This window comes from Macaca thibetana, chromosome 11 (assembly GCF_024542745.1).
Source record: "Macaca thibetana thibetana isolate TM-01 chromosome 11, ASM2454274v1, whole genome shotgun sequence".
Classification (NCBI taxonomy): Eukaryota; Metazoa; Chordata; class Mammalia; order Primates; family Cercopithecidae; genus Macaca; species Macaca thibetana.
Genome location: NC_065588.1, coordinates 104,906,208 through 104,923,049, shown reverse-complemented (window position 1 = coordinate 104,923,049; position 16,842 = coordinate 104,906,208). Strand labels below are relative to the sequence as shown.

Genomic DNA, 16,842 nt, shown 5'->3' with positions numbered 1-16,842 from the left:
GCCTTCATGACATTGTGCTAAGTGAAATAAGCCAATCACAAAAAGAGAACTACTGTATGTTTCCATGCATATGAGCTACTTAGTCAAAGTCATAGAGACAGAGGGTAGAATGGTGGTTGCCAGGGCCTGGAGGAAGAAGGGAATGAGGAGTTATTATTCGTTGGGTACTGAATTTCAGCTTTGCCAGAGACAGAGTGTTCTGGAGACTGTAGTCTGGAGGCTGCCTGGATGGTGGTGATGGTTGCACAACATTATGAATGTATTTAATGTACACTTAAAAGTGGTCAAGATGAGGCCGGGTGTGGTGGGTCAGGCCTGTACTCCCAGCACTTTGAGAGGCTGAGGCGGGTGGATCACTTGAGGTCAGGAATTCAAGACCAGTCTGGCCAACAAGGTTAAACCCCATCTCTACTAAAAATACAAAAATTAGCTGGGTGTGGTGGCATGCACCTGTAATCCCAGCTACTTGGAAGGCTGAGGCGGGAGAATGGCTTGAACCTGGGAGGCCAGGAGTTCAAGACCCCAGTGAGCCATGATCGCATCAGTGCACTCCAGCCTGAGCAACAGAGTGAGGCCTTTTCTCAAAAATAAATACATAAATAAAAATTTTAAAAATATATAAATAAAAAGTGGTCAGGATGGCAAATTTTGTTTCATTTATTTATTTTTTTGAGACAGGGTCTCACTCGGTCACCCAGGCTGGAGTGCAGGGTATGATCATGACACCTCAACCTCCCAGGTTCAAATGATTCTCCCACCTCAGCCCCGCAAGCAGCTGGGACTACAGGTGCGCACAATAGTCGGCTAGTTTTTTGCATATTTTCTGTAAAGACAAGGTTTTACTATGTTGCCCAGGCTGGTCTCAAACTCCTGGGCTCAATCAGTCCTTCTACCTTGGCCTTCCAAAGTGCTGGGCCACCACACGTGGCCCACATTTTATATGTATTTTAGCCATAAAAAAAAAATTTGGCCGGGCGCGGTGGCTCAAGCCTGTAATCCCAGCACTTTGGGAGGCCGAGACGGGCGGATCACGAGGTCGGGAGATCGAGACCATCCTGGCTAACACGGTGAAACCCCGTCTCTACTAAAAAAATACAAAAAACTAGCCGGGCGAGGTGGCGGGCGCCTGTAGTCCCAGCTACTCGGGAGGCTGAGGCAGGAGAATGGCGGGAACCCGGGAGGCGGAGCTTGCAGTGAGCTGAGATCCGGCCACTGCACTCCAGCCTGGGAGACAGAGCGAGACTCCGTCTCAAAAAAAAAAAAAAAAAAATTTGAGGGTCAGTCGCTGTAATCCCAGCACTTTGGGAGGCCAGTGCAGGCGAATCACCTGAGGTCAGGAGTTTGAGACCAGCCTGGCCAACATAGTGAAACCCCATCTCTTCTAAAAATACAAAAAAAAATTAGCCAGGTGTGGTGGCGCGTGCCTGTAATCTCAGCTACTCAGGAGGCTGAGGCACGAGGATCGCTTGAACCCGGGAGGCAGAGGTTCCAAGATTGTCCCACTGCACCCCAGCCTGGGTGACAGAGTGAGACTTCACCTCAAAAATTGTTTTTAAAGAATACCCACCCAATAGGGCTGCTGTGAAGTTTGCATAAGCGCTGTCTGTCAATCAAGCAAAATGACCGAGGCAAGTCTCAATCATTTCAGGAGGTTTATTTGCCAGTGTTAAGGATGAGCACCCAGGAGACAGGTCTGTGCCTTTCTCCGAAGATAATTTTGAGGGCTTCAAATTTTAAGGGGAAAGGGTGGGATACTGAGAAATACACAATTTTCATGTGAGGCGGGGTAGGGGGAAGAGAGTCCTGCATGCCTTCGTCTGGCTCTGTGAATCTGCGTTTTTGCATAACATAAACAATAGGGCAGAGGAGACAATCAGATACGCATTTGTGTCAGGCCCGTAGAGCGTAGAGCGATGACTTTGAGTCCTGTCCTCTGTCTTCCTTCCCACCCACCCTCCCACCTGTGAAGACAGTGGTCAATTTACATTGCTATGGTGAATTTTAACAGAAAAGCTTTAGGGTAAAGATCTTGGGGACAGCAAGGAACTTCCTTGTGGGCAAGATATGAGGGAGGTGTGTAGCTTTTCATCTTCATAGCCATCTTATTTAGGAACCAAAATGGGAGGCAGATTTGTGTGACCCACTTCCCAGCTTGACTTTTCCCTTTGGCTTAGTGAGTTTAGGGTCCCAAGATTTATTTTCCTTTTGCAGTGCTAAACAAGTTTACCTTTACAGATACTTCCAGATCTGGCTTGTGGTAAATAATAAATGGAGCTTATTTTAAAGTCTCTGAACTCCCACCCTAAAAAGTTCTGTACAGGTTATCCCCCTTTTACGAGGATCAGGGCAGGGATAATGAGCTGACACTGAGAGGCTGACCTGTCCCCCATCACACAGCCAGTGGGGAGCAGGAGGGAGAGGTACACCACGGCCCCTCACTCGGCCTGAGTCAGGGTGCTGTGTGCAAAAAGCGCTGCGGTTCTGTTGCCCACACCGGGTGGTGGGGAGGTCCTCGCTTTGATTCCAGTACCCCAGGCTCTAAGGTCGGAAGCCCAGAACCTGGGCGTCACTTTCTCCCGGTTCCCTTTCTAGTCAGTCTGTATGAGAAGCAAACCTCCCTGGGTGATATCAGGCCGGTGTTGGAAGGAAGCCACAGGCGAAGTCCACCAGCTTCTTGGCCAAGTTTGGGAAGGCAGGAGTGCCCTGGCAGGGTTAAACAGGGTCCAAAGAACAGCGCCGGCCAACTGTGGACTTCTTCACTGTCAGAAGGGCTGGACAGATCCCCAGGCAAGGCCCAGAGGAGGAGGAGGAGGAGGAAGAGTGAGCATCTCACTGTCCTCTCCCCGAGCCTGCCAGGCACTCAGTGCCCTTTGCAGCCTAAGCTGGGCACTCCAGGCTGGGTTCACAGCAGCTTGGCGGTGTCCTTGAATAGCTGCTGGCTGGAATGTGCACACTGAGCAGAGAGGGTGAATGGCGCCCTCACAGTGTGCTCTTACATTTACCTCTCTCTTTTTAACCCTTGCAAGCCTGTATTGGTATTACTTTAAGGTCCTTAAGGGTGACTTAGTTACCTTATTTCACTGTAAACTTCTTTTTTTATGCCTTACATTTTTATTATAGGGCTTGGTGCAGTGGCTCACACCTGTAATCCCAACACTTTGGGAGGCTGAGGGAGGATCGCTTGAGACCAGGAGTACAAGACCAGCCTGGGTAACACAGCAAGACCCTGTCTCTACCAAAAAAAAAAAAAATTTTTTTTTAAATTAGCCAAGGATAGTGTCACATGCCTGTAGCCCCAGCTACTTGGGAGGGTGAAGCGGGAGGATCGCTTGAGCCCAGGAGTTTGAGGCTGCAGTGAGCCATAATCACACCACTGCACTCCTGCCTGGGCCACAGAGTGAGACTCTCATCTCAAAAAAAAAAGGATTATAAAAACAATGTCATCATAGTAGAAGAAATTGTTTAAAAACTGACCTACACAAATACTTTGTAGTTTTCCGAGATCTTCCCAAATGTGTTCCAGTGCATTATGCGTGTGTATAGTGGTATCATCGTGTATAGATCTGTACATACTCTGCTTTGATTCTCTTCATATTCCTACAATATAGTTAGGAGAGCGTTGTTATTCTTATTTGACAGAGAAATGAGAGATGGAGTGTAACTGACGTGACGAAGTTCGTAAAATGAGGCAGCACTAAACACAGATACACAGATTGAAGTCTAGACGCCCCCGCGTTCCTTCCCCGTTGTCATTGGGGCAGAAAGTCACATCAGGCTTCCTGTGCGAGCCTGGACAACTTAAGATCCCAGTGTTGTTTCTCATCCTTGTGTTTCTTGGGAACAAATGAATAGAGAGAGGCTTTACCTGAATGAGCCATGGATCGTCCCTGGCGCCCCGACCTTGGGCAGCCCCTCACTGGCTCACCGCACACTCCTCCCAGCACCCCTAGGCACCATCCTCCTCCCCTCACCTTCCTCCATCCTCTCTCCCCGCAGCAAACAGCGGCACAACAAGCTGTGGCGTCAGCAGACAGACAGCAACCTCCAGCAGCCTGTGGATGACCCTGCGGGACCCGGCGACTTCTTGCCAGAGACCCCAGATGGCACCCTGGAAGTCCAGCTTCCCTGCTTGGATGATGCCACCCAGCCTGGCTTAGGGCCCCCCCTCCCCTGCTGTTTCCGGAGACTCTCAGACCCGCTTCTGCCTTCCCCCGAGGATGAAACTGGCAGCTTGGTCCACCTGCAGGATCCGGAGAGGGAGGCTCTGTTGGAGGAAGCTGCTCTACCTGCAGAGGTGCACAGGCCAGCCAGACAGCCCCAGCAGGGGTCCGGACTCTGTGAGAAGGATGTGAAGAAGAAACTAGAGTTTGGGAGTCCCAAAGGCCAGAGTGGCTCCTTGCCGCAGGTGGAGGAGACGGACAGGGAGGAGGGCCTGGGAGCAGGGAGTTGGGGGCGGCTTCCAACCCAACTTGATCAAAACCTGCTCAACTCGGAGAACCTAAACAACAACAACAGCAAGAGGAGCTGTCCCGACGGCACGGAGGTAGGCAGGGCCCGGCCTGCAGGGTGGCACACCTCGTCCCTTCCATCCCACTCTGATTGGCCTACCGCAGCCTCTGTAGCAGGGACTACAGGCACGCGCCACCACACCCAGCTGATTTTTTTCTATTGCCTCTGCTGGGCCCCCAGCTCCCATCTCCAGGGACCTGAGGGTTCTTTCAGACGGTGATTCTGCCTGTGGGTATGTAATGCGTACCTTATATAGCGAATTGGGAATCTCTTAGGAATAATGCATATCTCTGCACGCCATCTTCACCCATATACCTTATCCATACCCTGGGCGGGGCTTCCAGCTCAATTTCTTTTTGCATATGTAAAATTAAAACATATAATTTATCAGCCAACTTCAGCCTTTAGCGATACGTGACTATGCTTTTTCATCTCATGCCTACCCACTTCCCCACACCCTGGATGATTCTGGAGCCAATCCCAGATGTAGATATAGATACCTATATCTAAAAATAAATATATTATAGGTATATACTATATACTATAGATACAGATAGATACATACTGTAGACAAGTTCTCACTCTGTTGCCCATGCTGGAATACAGTGGCATGATCATGGTTCACTGCAGCCTTCACCTACCAGGCCCAAGTGATCCTCCCACCTCCACCTCCTGAGTAGCTGGGACCACAGGCACATGCTACCACACCCGGTTAATTTTTTCTATTTTTTTGTAGAGATGAGGTCTCACTGTTGCCCAGCCTGACCTCAAGCCATCTGCCCACCTTGGCCTCCCAAAGTGCTGGAATTACAGGTTTGAGTACCACGCTTGGCCTCAGATACATTATTTTATTCATAAATGCCGCAGTATGTTAACATAGCCACAATACCATTGTCACCTTTAAAAAAACTGATAGGGCCAGATGCGGTAGCTCACATCTGTAATCCCAGCACTTTGGGAGGCTAAGGCAAGCGAATCAGGAGGTCAGGAGATTGAGACTATCCTGGCCAACATGGTGAAACCCTGTCTCTACTAAAAATACAAAAATTAGCTGGGTGTGGTGGTGCGTGCCTGTGATCCCAGCTACTCAGGAGTCTGAGGCACGAGAGTTGCTGGAATCCAGGAGGCAGAGGTTGCAGTGAGCCGAGATCGTGCCACTGCACTCCAGCCTGGGCGACAGAGTGATACTCCATCTCAAAAAAAAAAAAAAAAAGATAGTAATTTCCCGACATTATCAAGTATCCAACCTTCCAACTTAGACTCTAATACTTAACTCCATTAGTCTCTTGGAGTTGCCATTTTTAGTGGATTATCTGCCACAAGGTTTGAGCTTCAACCTGGTGCTTACTGAGAAATTCGTTAATTCCAGCCAAACTTTATCCTCCTTCATGGGGGAAGTGATGCAGGAGCCAAGGCTGGTTCAGGGGAAGGGTGGCCGTGCAGCCTGGTCTCTGCTTCCACCCTTGCCCTGCCGCTGACTTCGTTCCCTCTGGCTTCACCTGCCCGTCTCACAGGACAGCCGTGGTTCTCAAGTTGGGGCACTTGGGGTCCTGACAGATGCATTCAAGTATACAGCCAGTTTATTATTAACAGCATGTTATAATGCAAACAAAACTGGGCAGTTGCATCTGTCGACCTCCATAAAATGTTCCAAATCAAATACTAATTATGGATTTCCCTCACTTCCCTACAAAGCAAATACCCATAAAGACAGATGAGATAAAACCCTGGGCCAGGCATGGTGGCTCACGCCTATAATCCCAGCACTTTGGGAGGCCAAGGTGGGCAGATCATCTGAGGTCATCTGTGGTCAGGAGTTCAAGAGCAGCCTGACCAACATGGTGGAACCCCGTCTCTACTAAAAATACAAAATTAGCTGGACATGGGGGTGCATGCCTGTAATTCCAGCTACTCAGGAGGCTGAGACAGGAGAATCGCTTGAACCCGGGAGGCAGAGGTTGCAGTGAGCTGAGATCACACAATTGCACTCCACCCTTGGCAACAAGAGTGAAACTCCATTTAAAAAAAAGAAAAGAAAACCCCGGAAGCCATGGCGGGGGCTTTAAGCAGGCGGGTGATGAGCCCCCTCTGACTGTGGTCTATAGGCAGGCTGGTGGGGTGAGAGGGGAAGCTGGGAGCCTGGGATCACAGTGGCTCCGAGGATGGGGCAAGGACATCAGGAGGTGTTGAGAGAGAGAGCTGGTGGGTTGTGCTGGCTCATGCCTATAATCCTAGCACTTTGGGAGGCCGAGGCAGAAGGATCACTTGAGCCCAGGAGTTCGAGACCAGCCTGGGCAACATAGTAGGGCCCTATCTCTATCTATTTGAAAGAGAGAGACAGAGCCCTGTTGCCCCCTGCCTTGTCCTGCCCTCCAGCCTACAGTCCTGTGCAGGTGGGGTGGGGTGCGGGGTGCCCTTCTCCTTCCTCCCGCTTTGCTTCTGGGCCTGCATGCTGCTGTCTCTGGCTGGTCAACACCTGCTTGTCCCAGAAGCCTCAGCTGAAGTGTCAGTTCCTCTGGGCAGCCTTCCCCCCGTGGAGACTCTGAACTTGTCCCTCTCTCCCCTGGGACTCTTCACACAGCTTTCTAGTCCATTCCCAGGACCACTGGGTACCTATCAACTGGTCTGTGAGGAAGTGAAGGGTGGGGACATAGAGGCGTGTGTGACGTTCACTTAGATCCTCACTGACCAGAAGGCAGGGGGTTTTCCTTAGGAAACAATGTAAACGGTTTTTTTTTTTTTTTTTTTTTGAAATGGAGTCTTGTTCTGTCGCCCAGGCTGAGTGCAGTGGCGCGATCTCGGCTCACTGCGAGCTCTGCCTCCTGGGTTCACACCATTCTCCTGCCTCAGCCTCCCGAGTAGCTGGGACTACAGGCACCCGCCACCACGCCCAGCTAATTTTTTGTAATTTTAGTAGAGACGGGGTTTCACCATGTTAGCCAGGTGGTCTTGCTCTCCCATCTTCGTGATCCGCCTGCCTCGGCCTCCCAGAGTGCTGAGTTACAGGCGTGAGCCACTGTACCTGGCCTAAACTTGTTTTCTGTTGGCGTATAAAACCCACCTCAGGCCAGGCACGGTGGTTATCCACAATCAAGTGGGCTCCGGGAGGTCTGGCTGTCGGTACTAAGTGAAATGAGAGCTGCTCCTCCAGGCCTGACCCCCAGCCCTGCCTCGCATGCCTTTCCCTGCCCTCCCTCATGTTTTTGGTCTTTGCTCATGACTGCCCCATCTCACCATGTTCTTGTCCCTTCCTTGTAGCATGATGCTATATTTGGGATCCTTAACAAAGTGAAGCCTTCCTATAAATCCTGTGCCGACTGCGTGTACCCTACAGCCAGTGGGGCTCCTGAGGCCTCCAGGGAGCGATGTGAGGACCTCAGTGCTCCCGCCATCTGCACCCAGCCAGCCTTCCTGCCCCACATCACGTCCTCCCCCGTGGCCCACATGGCCAACAGGTCCCGTGTTCCGGAGAAGCCAGCCTCCGGCCCAACTGAACCTCCCCCGTTCCTACCACCAGCAGGCTCCAGGAGGCCAGACACCAGTGGCCCTGGGGCTGGAGCTGTCCTAGAACCACCAACCAGCCTTTTGGAACCTTCCAGAGAGACCCCAAAAGTCCTGCCAAAGTCCCTCCTTTTGAAGAATTCTCACTGTGATAAGAACCCTCCCAGCACAGAAGTGGTAACAAAGGAAGAATCGCCACCCAAGAAAGATACAAAGCCAGCCAAGGACCTGAGGCTTCTGTTCAGTAACGAATCTGAGAAGCCGACAACCAACAGCTACCTGATGCAGCACCAGGAGTCCATCATTCAGCTGCAGAAGGCGGGCTTGGTCCGCAAGCACACCAAAGAACTGGAGCGGCTGAAGAGCGTGCCTACAGACCCAGCACCTCCCTCCAGGGACGGCCCTGCCGGCAGGCTGGAGGCCAGCATCCCCGAGGAGAGCCAGGATCTAGCCGCGCTCCACGAGCTGGGCCCCCTGGTTATGCCTGGCCAGGCTGGGAGTGATGAGAAATCAGAGGCCGCCCCCGCTTCGTTGGAAGGAGGCTCACTGAAGAGCCCCCCTCCTTTCCTCTACCGCCTGGACCACACCAGTAGTTTCTCAAAAGACTTTCTGAAGACCATCTGCTACACCCCCACCTCCTCTTCCATGAGCTCCAACCTGACCCGGAGCTCCAGCAGCGATAGCATCCACAGCGTCCGTGGGAAGCCTGGGCTGGTGAAGCAGCGGACGCAGGAGATTGAGACCCGGCTCCGGCTGGCAGGCCTCACTGTCTCTTCTCCACTGAAGCGCTCACACTCCCTTGCCAAGCTCGGGAGTCTCAACTTCTCCACGGAAGACCTGTCCAGTGAGGCTGACCCTTCCACCGGCGCTGACTCCCAGGACGCCACGTTGAGCGAATCTTCCTTCTTGCATGAGCCCCAGGCAACCCCGAGGGACCCAGCAGCAACCTCCAAATCATCAGGGAAACCCACCCCAGAAAACTTAAAGAGCCCTTCGTGGATGAGCAAAAGTTGACCCGCCTTTTGCTGCGTCAGGCCGGGCAGATATTTTCATATGATCCCTCCCTCACTTTCACTGTGGATTTTGATCGACCCCTTACATCTTGATTTCCCTTAAACGATTGAAGTCATCCTAACTTTTCCCCTACTCTTGCCATAGAGAGGAGAAGAAACTAACCAACATGCAGCACAAAAAGGAGAGCTATCAGTCGTGTGGTCTGGAAGAACCAGGAGCCGCCGGCCAGGAGACACAAAACTCCACTCCCACCGTGTCTTCAAGAAGAACCGTGTTTTAGGAAGAACGTGCACACATAGGCGCACACGTCCAGACTGTTCCCTTCGCAGCCTGCAAAAGAAGAGTCCTGGTGGTGGCAGCCTCACCGCCGCACACGTTCTAGCTCATTCTGGACCTCGCAGAAAACTCTCGATGGCAATGTTAAGTCCTACCTCTGTTCTCGCTGTGCTTTTTATTTTTAAAACACAAGAATGACCAAGACTTGTTCCAGGGAATAATGCTCTGTCTGAAAGCGTTTTTCCAAAAAAAACTTTTCATTTTGTTTTTCGGTTGGGACCCCAGACGTGTCAAGACTTTTAACCTGACAGCCCCAAGCGCTGCTGGGTAAAGTCATCAGATGGGTGGCCCCACGCTGTTGAGCTGACTCTGTGCCCAAAGGGCGGTGCAGGCTCTCTGTCCTGGTTGTGTTGTTACGTGTTTGACAAGCACAGGGGTCTGGTGGGGGAAAATATATGGGTTGTACTGAGTTGTCGCTAATGCTGAAGTTTAAATCTGGAGGGGAAGGACCCACCCGCATTGTTGAGCCTCTGCTGCTGAACCACATGGTTGTGTTTAGGTTTGAAATTGCTCAAGTGTCTGGCTCAGGTGGTGGTTCTGAGACACATCGTCCTGCTGGGAGCCCAGATTGCTCAGGTCCACTAGGGCCCATCTAGGGAAGGGAAAGGAGATTTCAGCAGCTTCCCCGAAAGGAACGGGACTGTCGGGACGCTTCCCGGATGTTTACGGTTGCCCCTTCCTGCAGTGAGATTACTGCTTCCTGTTTCCCTCCAGCTCTTCCCAGCAGTGGTGATGGAGTAAAAGAGGGATCTGTAGTCGCTGCCTGGCTCTGTGGGCGGCCCCTTTAAGACTCAGGTGAGCTCAGCTAGTCCCACTGCGCCAGGCTTGAATCAAAGGTGTCAGCAAGCTGGATATCAAAACATTTCAAGAGGGCGAGGCAGCTTGTTGAAGGGCAGAAAGGTTGAATTCAGGGGTCAGCAAGCTGTGGCATGTGGCCCCGTGAGCTAGGAATGGTTTTTCCTTTTTCCTTTCTTTGAGACAGGGCCTGGCTCTGTCTCCCAGGCTGGAGTACTGTAGTGCAATCATGACTCGCTGCAGCATCAACCTCCCTGGCTCTAGCAATGGCTTTTACCTTTTTAAGGAGTTGTAAAAAAAGCAAAGAATATGTGACAGAATTCACGTGGCCCACAAAGCCTGAGATACTTACGGTCAGGCCCTTTACCTGGTTTGATTTGCCACACAGGGCTGCCCATGGCCCTGTAGGAAGAAACTGGGTAAATTTGAAGCCCTCTGCCTCTCTGACACCTACGGCCAGATCCTTCCCTCCTCCCGACCACAAGCTTTTCCAGCCCCGCACTAGCCTCACCTGTGCAGGATGGAGTAGGTGCGTACGTGGGAGAAGGCAGGGGAACACAGTTGTCTGAAGCTCTTCCACAATTCCATCTTGCCCTCAGCTGGGTCCGCCAGATTGACTCAGTGAAACCAGAAAGCCTTCAAGGGCCAGCTGATTGTTGTAGAAAGCACCCCAGGCCGGGTCCACGGGAACAAGGCGAGTCCGTATTTCACCTAGTGGGCAGAATTTTTGCAAAAATCCTCTCTCCGGGACTTGGAGTGATTTTTAAAAATACATACATTACTTTATAGGAAGCTGTTTTCCCACTAGTGTCAATTAAAATCACCTTAAAAGGTGATTATCCACTTATTCCTGAAACCCTGTGGGTTGGTCCCCCTCTCCCTCAGCCAACAAAAGCATAGCCTCAAAAAATACCAAGTTCAGTATGTTTTTGCCAAATCAAATTTCATGTGGTAGATCAATTTTTGTGTCAAAATAACCTTTTACATTTAGTGATGACAGGCTTTTGTTGGTTTTTTAACCACGTCTATGTATGAGAATGATATATTTTTGAAAACTTTAATTTTGAAAGCCATAATTTTTCTTATCTAAAGAGTTGGGGGGTGGGGTGTGGAATCGGGAGAATACAAGTTGGTCTTTGGCTTCTGGCAAACTTACCTATTCATTTTCTGAAGCACAGCTAGCATGTCAATATCCAGACAAGAGCACTGATCCCGTCCTCAGAGCAAAGTGAAGCATTCTTGACTTGATGCTTAATACTCTGGCCTGGAGAAAAGGATAAAGATTTTTTTTTTTGGAACCCAGATCAGTTGCATGTAAACAGATGGCACGTGGCTATTTAAAATGCTGTATGATGCGGCTGAGTGTGGTGGCTCACGCCTGTAATCCCAGCACTTTGGGAGGCTGAGGCGGGCAGATCATCTGAGGTCAGGAGTTCTAGACCAGCCTGGCCAACATGGTGAGACCCCGTCTCTACTAAAAATACAGAACTTAGCTGGGTGTGGTATCGCGTGCCTGTAATCCTAGCTACTTAAGAGGCTGAGGCAGGAGAATTGCTTGAACCTGGGTAGCGAAGGTTGCAATGAGCCGAGATCGCGCCACTGCACTCCAGCCTGGGTGCAGTGAAACTGGGAGTGAAACTCCATCTCAAAAAAATAAAATGCTGTATGAACAAGATGAGCATTCCATCAGGCTTTGGGGCACCTGGGCAAAGACAAATTCATACTGTCCGCACTGTAAAATATGCCATATCTTGGCCCTTGCTTTGTATGCAACCTTAGCTGATGGGGGAAATTCCAAACATAAGTATCACAGGAAAGAGGCAGGCGGAGGCGGCAGGGGTCTGTGCTGTGCAAGGCACTGATTTTTTATGACTGTCATTTTCATTGAATGCATTTGTTGAATTGGGACAAAAGGAACATTTCTAAATCAGCTTGATACTCTGTATAAACAGCTGAATCTTATTTTCTGTCTCACATTAATTCATGTGGCATGCCAAAAGTTAGACTGAACTTTTCTACATCTTCACCTTGCATTGGTACAGGAAGGTCTTCTCTTCAAGTCTTGTTAAGTATAAGGGGGATAGTGGTCACGGGAAGAGGAGGACCAGGCTGCTCTCGGATGGTTAATTGATAATGACGATTTCCATTTCTTTTTCTTATGGCTACTTCCGCGTCTTCTAGCAAGGTCCCTGGTTGCACGTATTTCCTAAGAACAAAGTTTGTTTCTCTTTACATTCCCTGCTTGCTTGCTCTCCGCGCAGGGACCCCAGCCAACCTCTGGGCCGTTGAATAGCTCTCTGCTGGGTGGCAAGCCCTTCTCCTTGGCACCCTGTTGCTTAAGCATACAGATTGCTCACCGGGTGCACACAGACAGCTGTACTGTCCAAGCCCATTCTGCTCCACCCTGCCCTCTTCAGCTAAAGAGCATTCCGGTAATCTAAAGCCCTTTCCCCTGGAGAAGTCCAGAGGATGCAGCAGTATGGAGCTGAGCTTGAACAGAACAGACCCTCAGCACGGCCCTGGACTAACACACTCTTAGGGCAGTCCATTTTAGAAAGTTGTTGAATTTCCCCACCACTCTCGTGGGGACCTTGTCTCCCTAGCGGGAACACATGCGACATAATTGAGTCAAGATCCTATTAAGTCCCCTCGCCTGAGACATCTGGAGAGGGAGTTGCCTTTCATTGGTGGGAAATTGTTGATGCCAGAATACATTGTGCCCAAAACTCTCCTCATTGGCTGGCCACCTAGCAGGGCTCCTCTAAACACCAACTCAGCGAGGGGACCCCCTACACCTCTGGCAAGAGCTGGGTAGATCAGAAACTTGGTGACACCTGGCTAGCACGGAGCAGGCTCACTCATCTTGGTGCCACTACCCAGATTCCTGCAGACACTGCAGGCCAAACGAAGGTCGTTGAATGACCCCTGTCCCCAGCCACTTGTTTTGTCATTGTCTGCTCTGCAATGGAATGCCTGTGTGTGTGAGTTCACTCTGCATCTGTATATTTGAGTATAGAAACCAAGTCAAATGATCATGTGCATCCAGACACATTACGTCACCTGAGCCACAGAGCAAATCACCTTAATGATCTGGAATGAAACTGTGACCAGAGCCGCCCTGGGTGGTTCTGGAGAGACTGCCGTCTTGTTTGGCCATAGGTGCTGGGGCCCTGGCTTCAGTCACTGTCTCAGACAGGAGTCCCGACAAGCAGGTCACCAGTCCCCCACTGTCCTTCCTGTCGGCCTTGCTGCATGAGAAGATAGCTGCTTCCTCCCTCTTTTCCTACACTGTAATTATTGTTTTACAATTGAGTGCCTTAATAATAGTTTACAAATACTATGTATTTATGCAAAACTGTTCAACTCTCATCTGTTGTGATTGGATACTTGATCTTGTCAGTAGCGGTCGGTATTGGGATGTGAGCTTGTCCTACTCCATACGTGTTTATTCTGCTATGCAGTTTTACGTTGTGTGTTCCTATCTATTCCAAGGAGCCTTGCTAGAAACAACACTGGTAGTTCCTGCAGGCCAGGCAGGCATTGGCCGACGCCGCGTCCCATAGGAGCCAATGAAAGAACGTAGCTTGGTCTGCTATCCAGCTGTGGGGTAATGCAGGCCAGGCGGCCTCTGCACCAGAGTCCAGCACCTGCCCATTCCCCAGTCACACAATCATACTTTTCTTTCATAGACATTTTATTACCACCTAGGCCACCCTTGTTTTCCTCTCTGTTAGTGTCCTGAGCTCTTTTGCAACAAAATGTAGGTACAGACCAATCCCCGTCCCTCCCCCAATCAGGAGCTCCACACCAGGAGTTGTTTGGTTTTCCAGAAGCTGCCAGTGGGTTCCCGTGAATTGCGTTACGATATTGATGATTATTTTTATTATATTGTTTTTCTTGTTTTTTTAATAATATATTTAAAGGCAGTATCTTTTGTACTGTGAATTTGCAGTAGAAGATGCAGAATGCACTTTTTTTTTTACTTCTGTTGGTGTGTATTGTATATAGTGTGTGTGCTTCTTGTGATGAAAATAAACTTTTTCTTTATAAATTCCTGATGACTGAGTTTATAAAAAAGGAAACTGCTTCCTCAACCCTTGCCAAGACAGTCTGATACATCATCGTCGTCGTCATTGACATGGACAGTCTTTATTGAGCATCTGTTATGTGCTAAGTTATTTGCTAGAAAACCTGGACAAGTTACACCAAAGAAAGGAGCACGGGAAGAAATGTTAGCTCCTCCCAGGACTAGTCTGTTTTCTTTCTAGTTTTGTCAGTAAGCAAGAGCAGGCCCACTTGTGGGTGGTCCTTTGTGTACCAAAAAAAAAAAAGTTATCCACCAGGAAAGGGTTTGGACTTTGGGTGGGTTCTCTTCCCATACAAGTAGAAAAAGTAAAGCCAGAGGTATGCACTAGAGAACATCTAACCTGCTCCCCCCAGCCCTGTTGGGAGAGGAGGACTCTGGAGGCTGAGTACTGCTGATTTCCAAGGTACATGCTCATGTTCCAGGCCACTGCACACCAGGCAGCTTTTGGTGGCTCTCCTCCCTTGGACACTCAGGAAGCAGAGGTGCTTCCTTTTTTTTTTTTTTTTTTTTTTTTTGAGACAGTTTGCTCTGTTACTCAGGCTGGCGTTCAGTGGTGCCATCATAGCTCACTGCAGCCTTGACTTCCTGGGCTAATGCAATCCTCCCACCTCAAGCGATCCTCCCACCTCAACCTCCCCAGTAGCTGGGCTACAGGTGTGCACCACCTTGCCCCGCTAATTTTTAAAATGTATTATAGAGATGACATCTCACTTTGCTTTCCAGACTGGTCTTTAACTCCTGTCTTCAAGTGATCCTCCCACGTTGGCCTCCCAAAGTGCTGGGATTACAGGTGTGAGCCACCTCAACTTCCATCTTAAAATTCTGCCACCTTAGAGTTCTTTGCTTTCAACTGTGTAGCCAAGGAGGACTCACATTCACTCAGTCTCCTCTGTCTGGATGCAATACATCATTTCTACTCGCTTTCCAGTGGGCGAGGCCCAGTCACAGGGTCCGAACGCAACAGCCAGGGAGACTGGGAAATGTATGGGGCACATGTATTTGGTGAGCACTGACTGCCGCAAGTACCTGGGTGTGACCCCTAAATTCCAGTGCCTGCAGAGCCAGGAAGTATTTTGTTCAGTTCATCTGGACTTGCTTTCTCAACTGGACTCAAACGACTGATGAATAAACCAGAATGTAAGTTTATTACTTTACCAAAAGAATTACAATTGTCAAGGGGACCAGATTACTCACATGCTAATTAGCACATTTAGTCCTGCTAGGTAAGTCTTTCTTTTTTTGAGACAGGGTCCCCCTCTGTCACCAGGCTGGAGTGCAGTGGCAGTCATGGCTCACTGAAGTGTTGATCTGGGCTCAAGCAAGCCTGCTTCAGCCTCCCAAGTAGCTTGGACCAGAGCCACACACTGCTGCACCCAGCTAAATGTATGTATGTATGTATGTATGTATTCATTTATTTATTTAAGAGATGGGGTCTCACTATGTTGTCCAGGCTGGTCTTGAACTCCTGGTTTCTGATGATCCTCCTGCCTCAGCCTCCCAAAGTGTTGAGATTATAGGCATGAGCCACTGTGCCCAGCCCCTTCTAGGTAAATCTATATGGGGTGCCAAATTTTCATTAAGAATTGCTTATTGAATATTAAAAGTTTAGCGGGATGCTTCTTTTTTTTTTTTCTTTTGAGGTGGAGTTTAGCTCTTGTTGCCCAGACTGGAGTGCAGTGACATGATCTCGGCTCACCACAACCTCCGCCTCCTGGGTTCAAGCGATTCTCCTGCCTCAGCCTCCCGAGTAACTGGGACTACAGGCATGTGCCACCACGCCTGGCTAATTTTGTATTTTTAGGAGAGATAGGGTTTCTCCATGTTGGTCGGGCTGTTCTCAAACTCCTGACCTCAGGTAATCCACCCGCCCTGGCCTCCCAAAGTGCTGGGATTACAGGCGTGAGCCACCGTACCCAGCCGCAGAATGCTTCTAATAGTGTTACCAAGCTATAATTTAGCCCTCTCTGTAAAATGTTTTCAAAACAAATCACTGAGGGTCATGGTTCAAGACACTGTTCCCTGGCAAGGTTGAAGATAGCTAACAAATTCTCTTTGGGTTCCAGCCATGAATGGGGTGGAATGGACCCCAGCAATCTGTATGTTTCTGAGATTCCCTGGGAATTCTGATGGCCAAGTTTAGAAACCATGAAAATAAGAATGTGATGCAACTGAGTGGGCTCACGCTTTGCTAGTTACAATCACATCGCACACATGCTTTTTGGAGACAACACCCACACCACCCTAACAATGTATGTGTTCATAAAACTCATCCGATACTTATTTCTTCAGGGCCCTAGGACAATATTCCTGTAATTGACTGCTTTTCCCCTGATTTCCTCCTCAGAGTAACCATCTCCCAGTTGGGTGTGACTCCAGATCACACCCACAGTGGAGGTGGTTTTGCTGGGGAGAATCCGCATGCTTGTTTGTGTTTATGCCTGGGGAAGCCCCTCTTGGCAAGATGTTTGGGAGAGGCTCCAAAGGCAGCACGGAGGATGACTCGGAACTTAGGGGGATTCACTTTATGGTAAAGAAGCCCTTTCTAAAGGAGAACTCCACTGATAGCACACAAAGTGAGCCCCACCCAGGAAACACCACCC

General features: G+C 49.8%; 3 protein-coding genes across 7 annotated transcripts in view; all 3 read left to right on the top strand.

Moving 5' to 3' along the window:
* SSH1 (slingshot protein phosphatase 1) overlaps window positions 1–9,813 on the top strand; it is a 72,520-nt gene extending 62,707 nt beyond the window's left edge. For all 4 annotated transcript variants that reach the window (XM_050749647.1, XM_050749648.1, XM_050749649.1 and 1 more), the window contains 2 exons: window positions 3,997–4,543; window positions 7,768–9,813. In XM_050749647.1, the coding sequence (XP_050605604.1) occupies window positions 3,997–4,543; window positions 7,768–9,024 (1,804 nt within the window). In that variant the 3' untranslated portion in view covers window positions 9,025–9,813. The remainder of the gene's footprint in view (window positions 1–3,996; window positions 4,544–7,767) is intronic.
* The window catches only part of SART3 (spliceosome associated factor 3, U4/U6 recycling protein), a 382,087-nt gene that overhangs the window by 95,974 nt on the left and 269,271 nt on the right, over window positions 1–16,842 (top strand). The gene's annotated exons all lie outside the window — the stretch shown is intronic.
* Window positions 1–16,842, top strand: part of SELPLG (selectin P ligand) — a 304,877-nt gene that overhangs the window by 123,739 nt on the left and 164,296 nt on the right. The gene's annotated exons all lie outside the window — the stretch shown is intronic.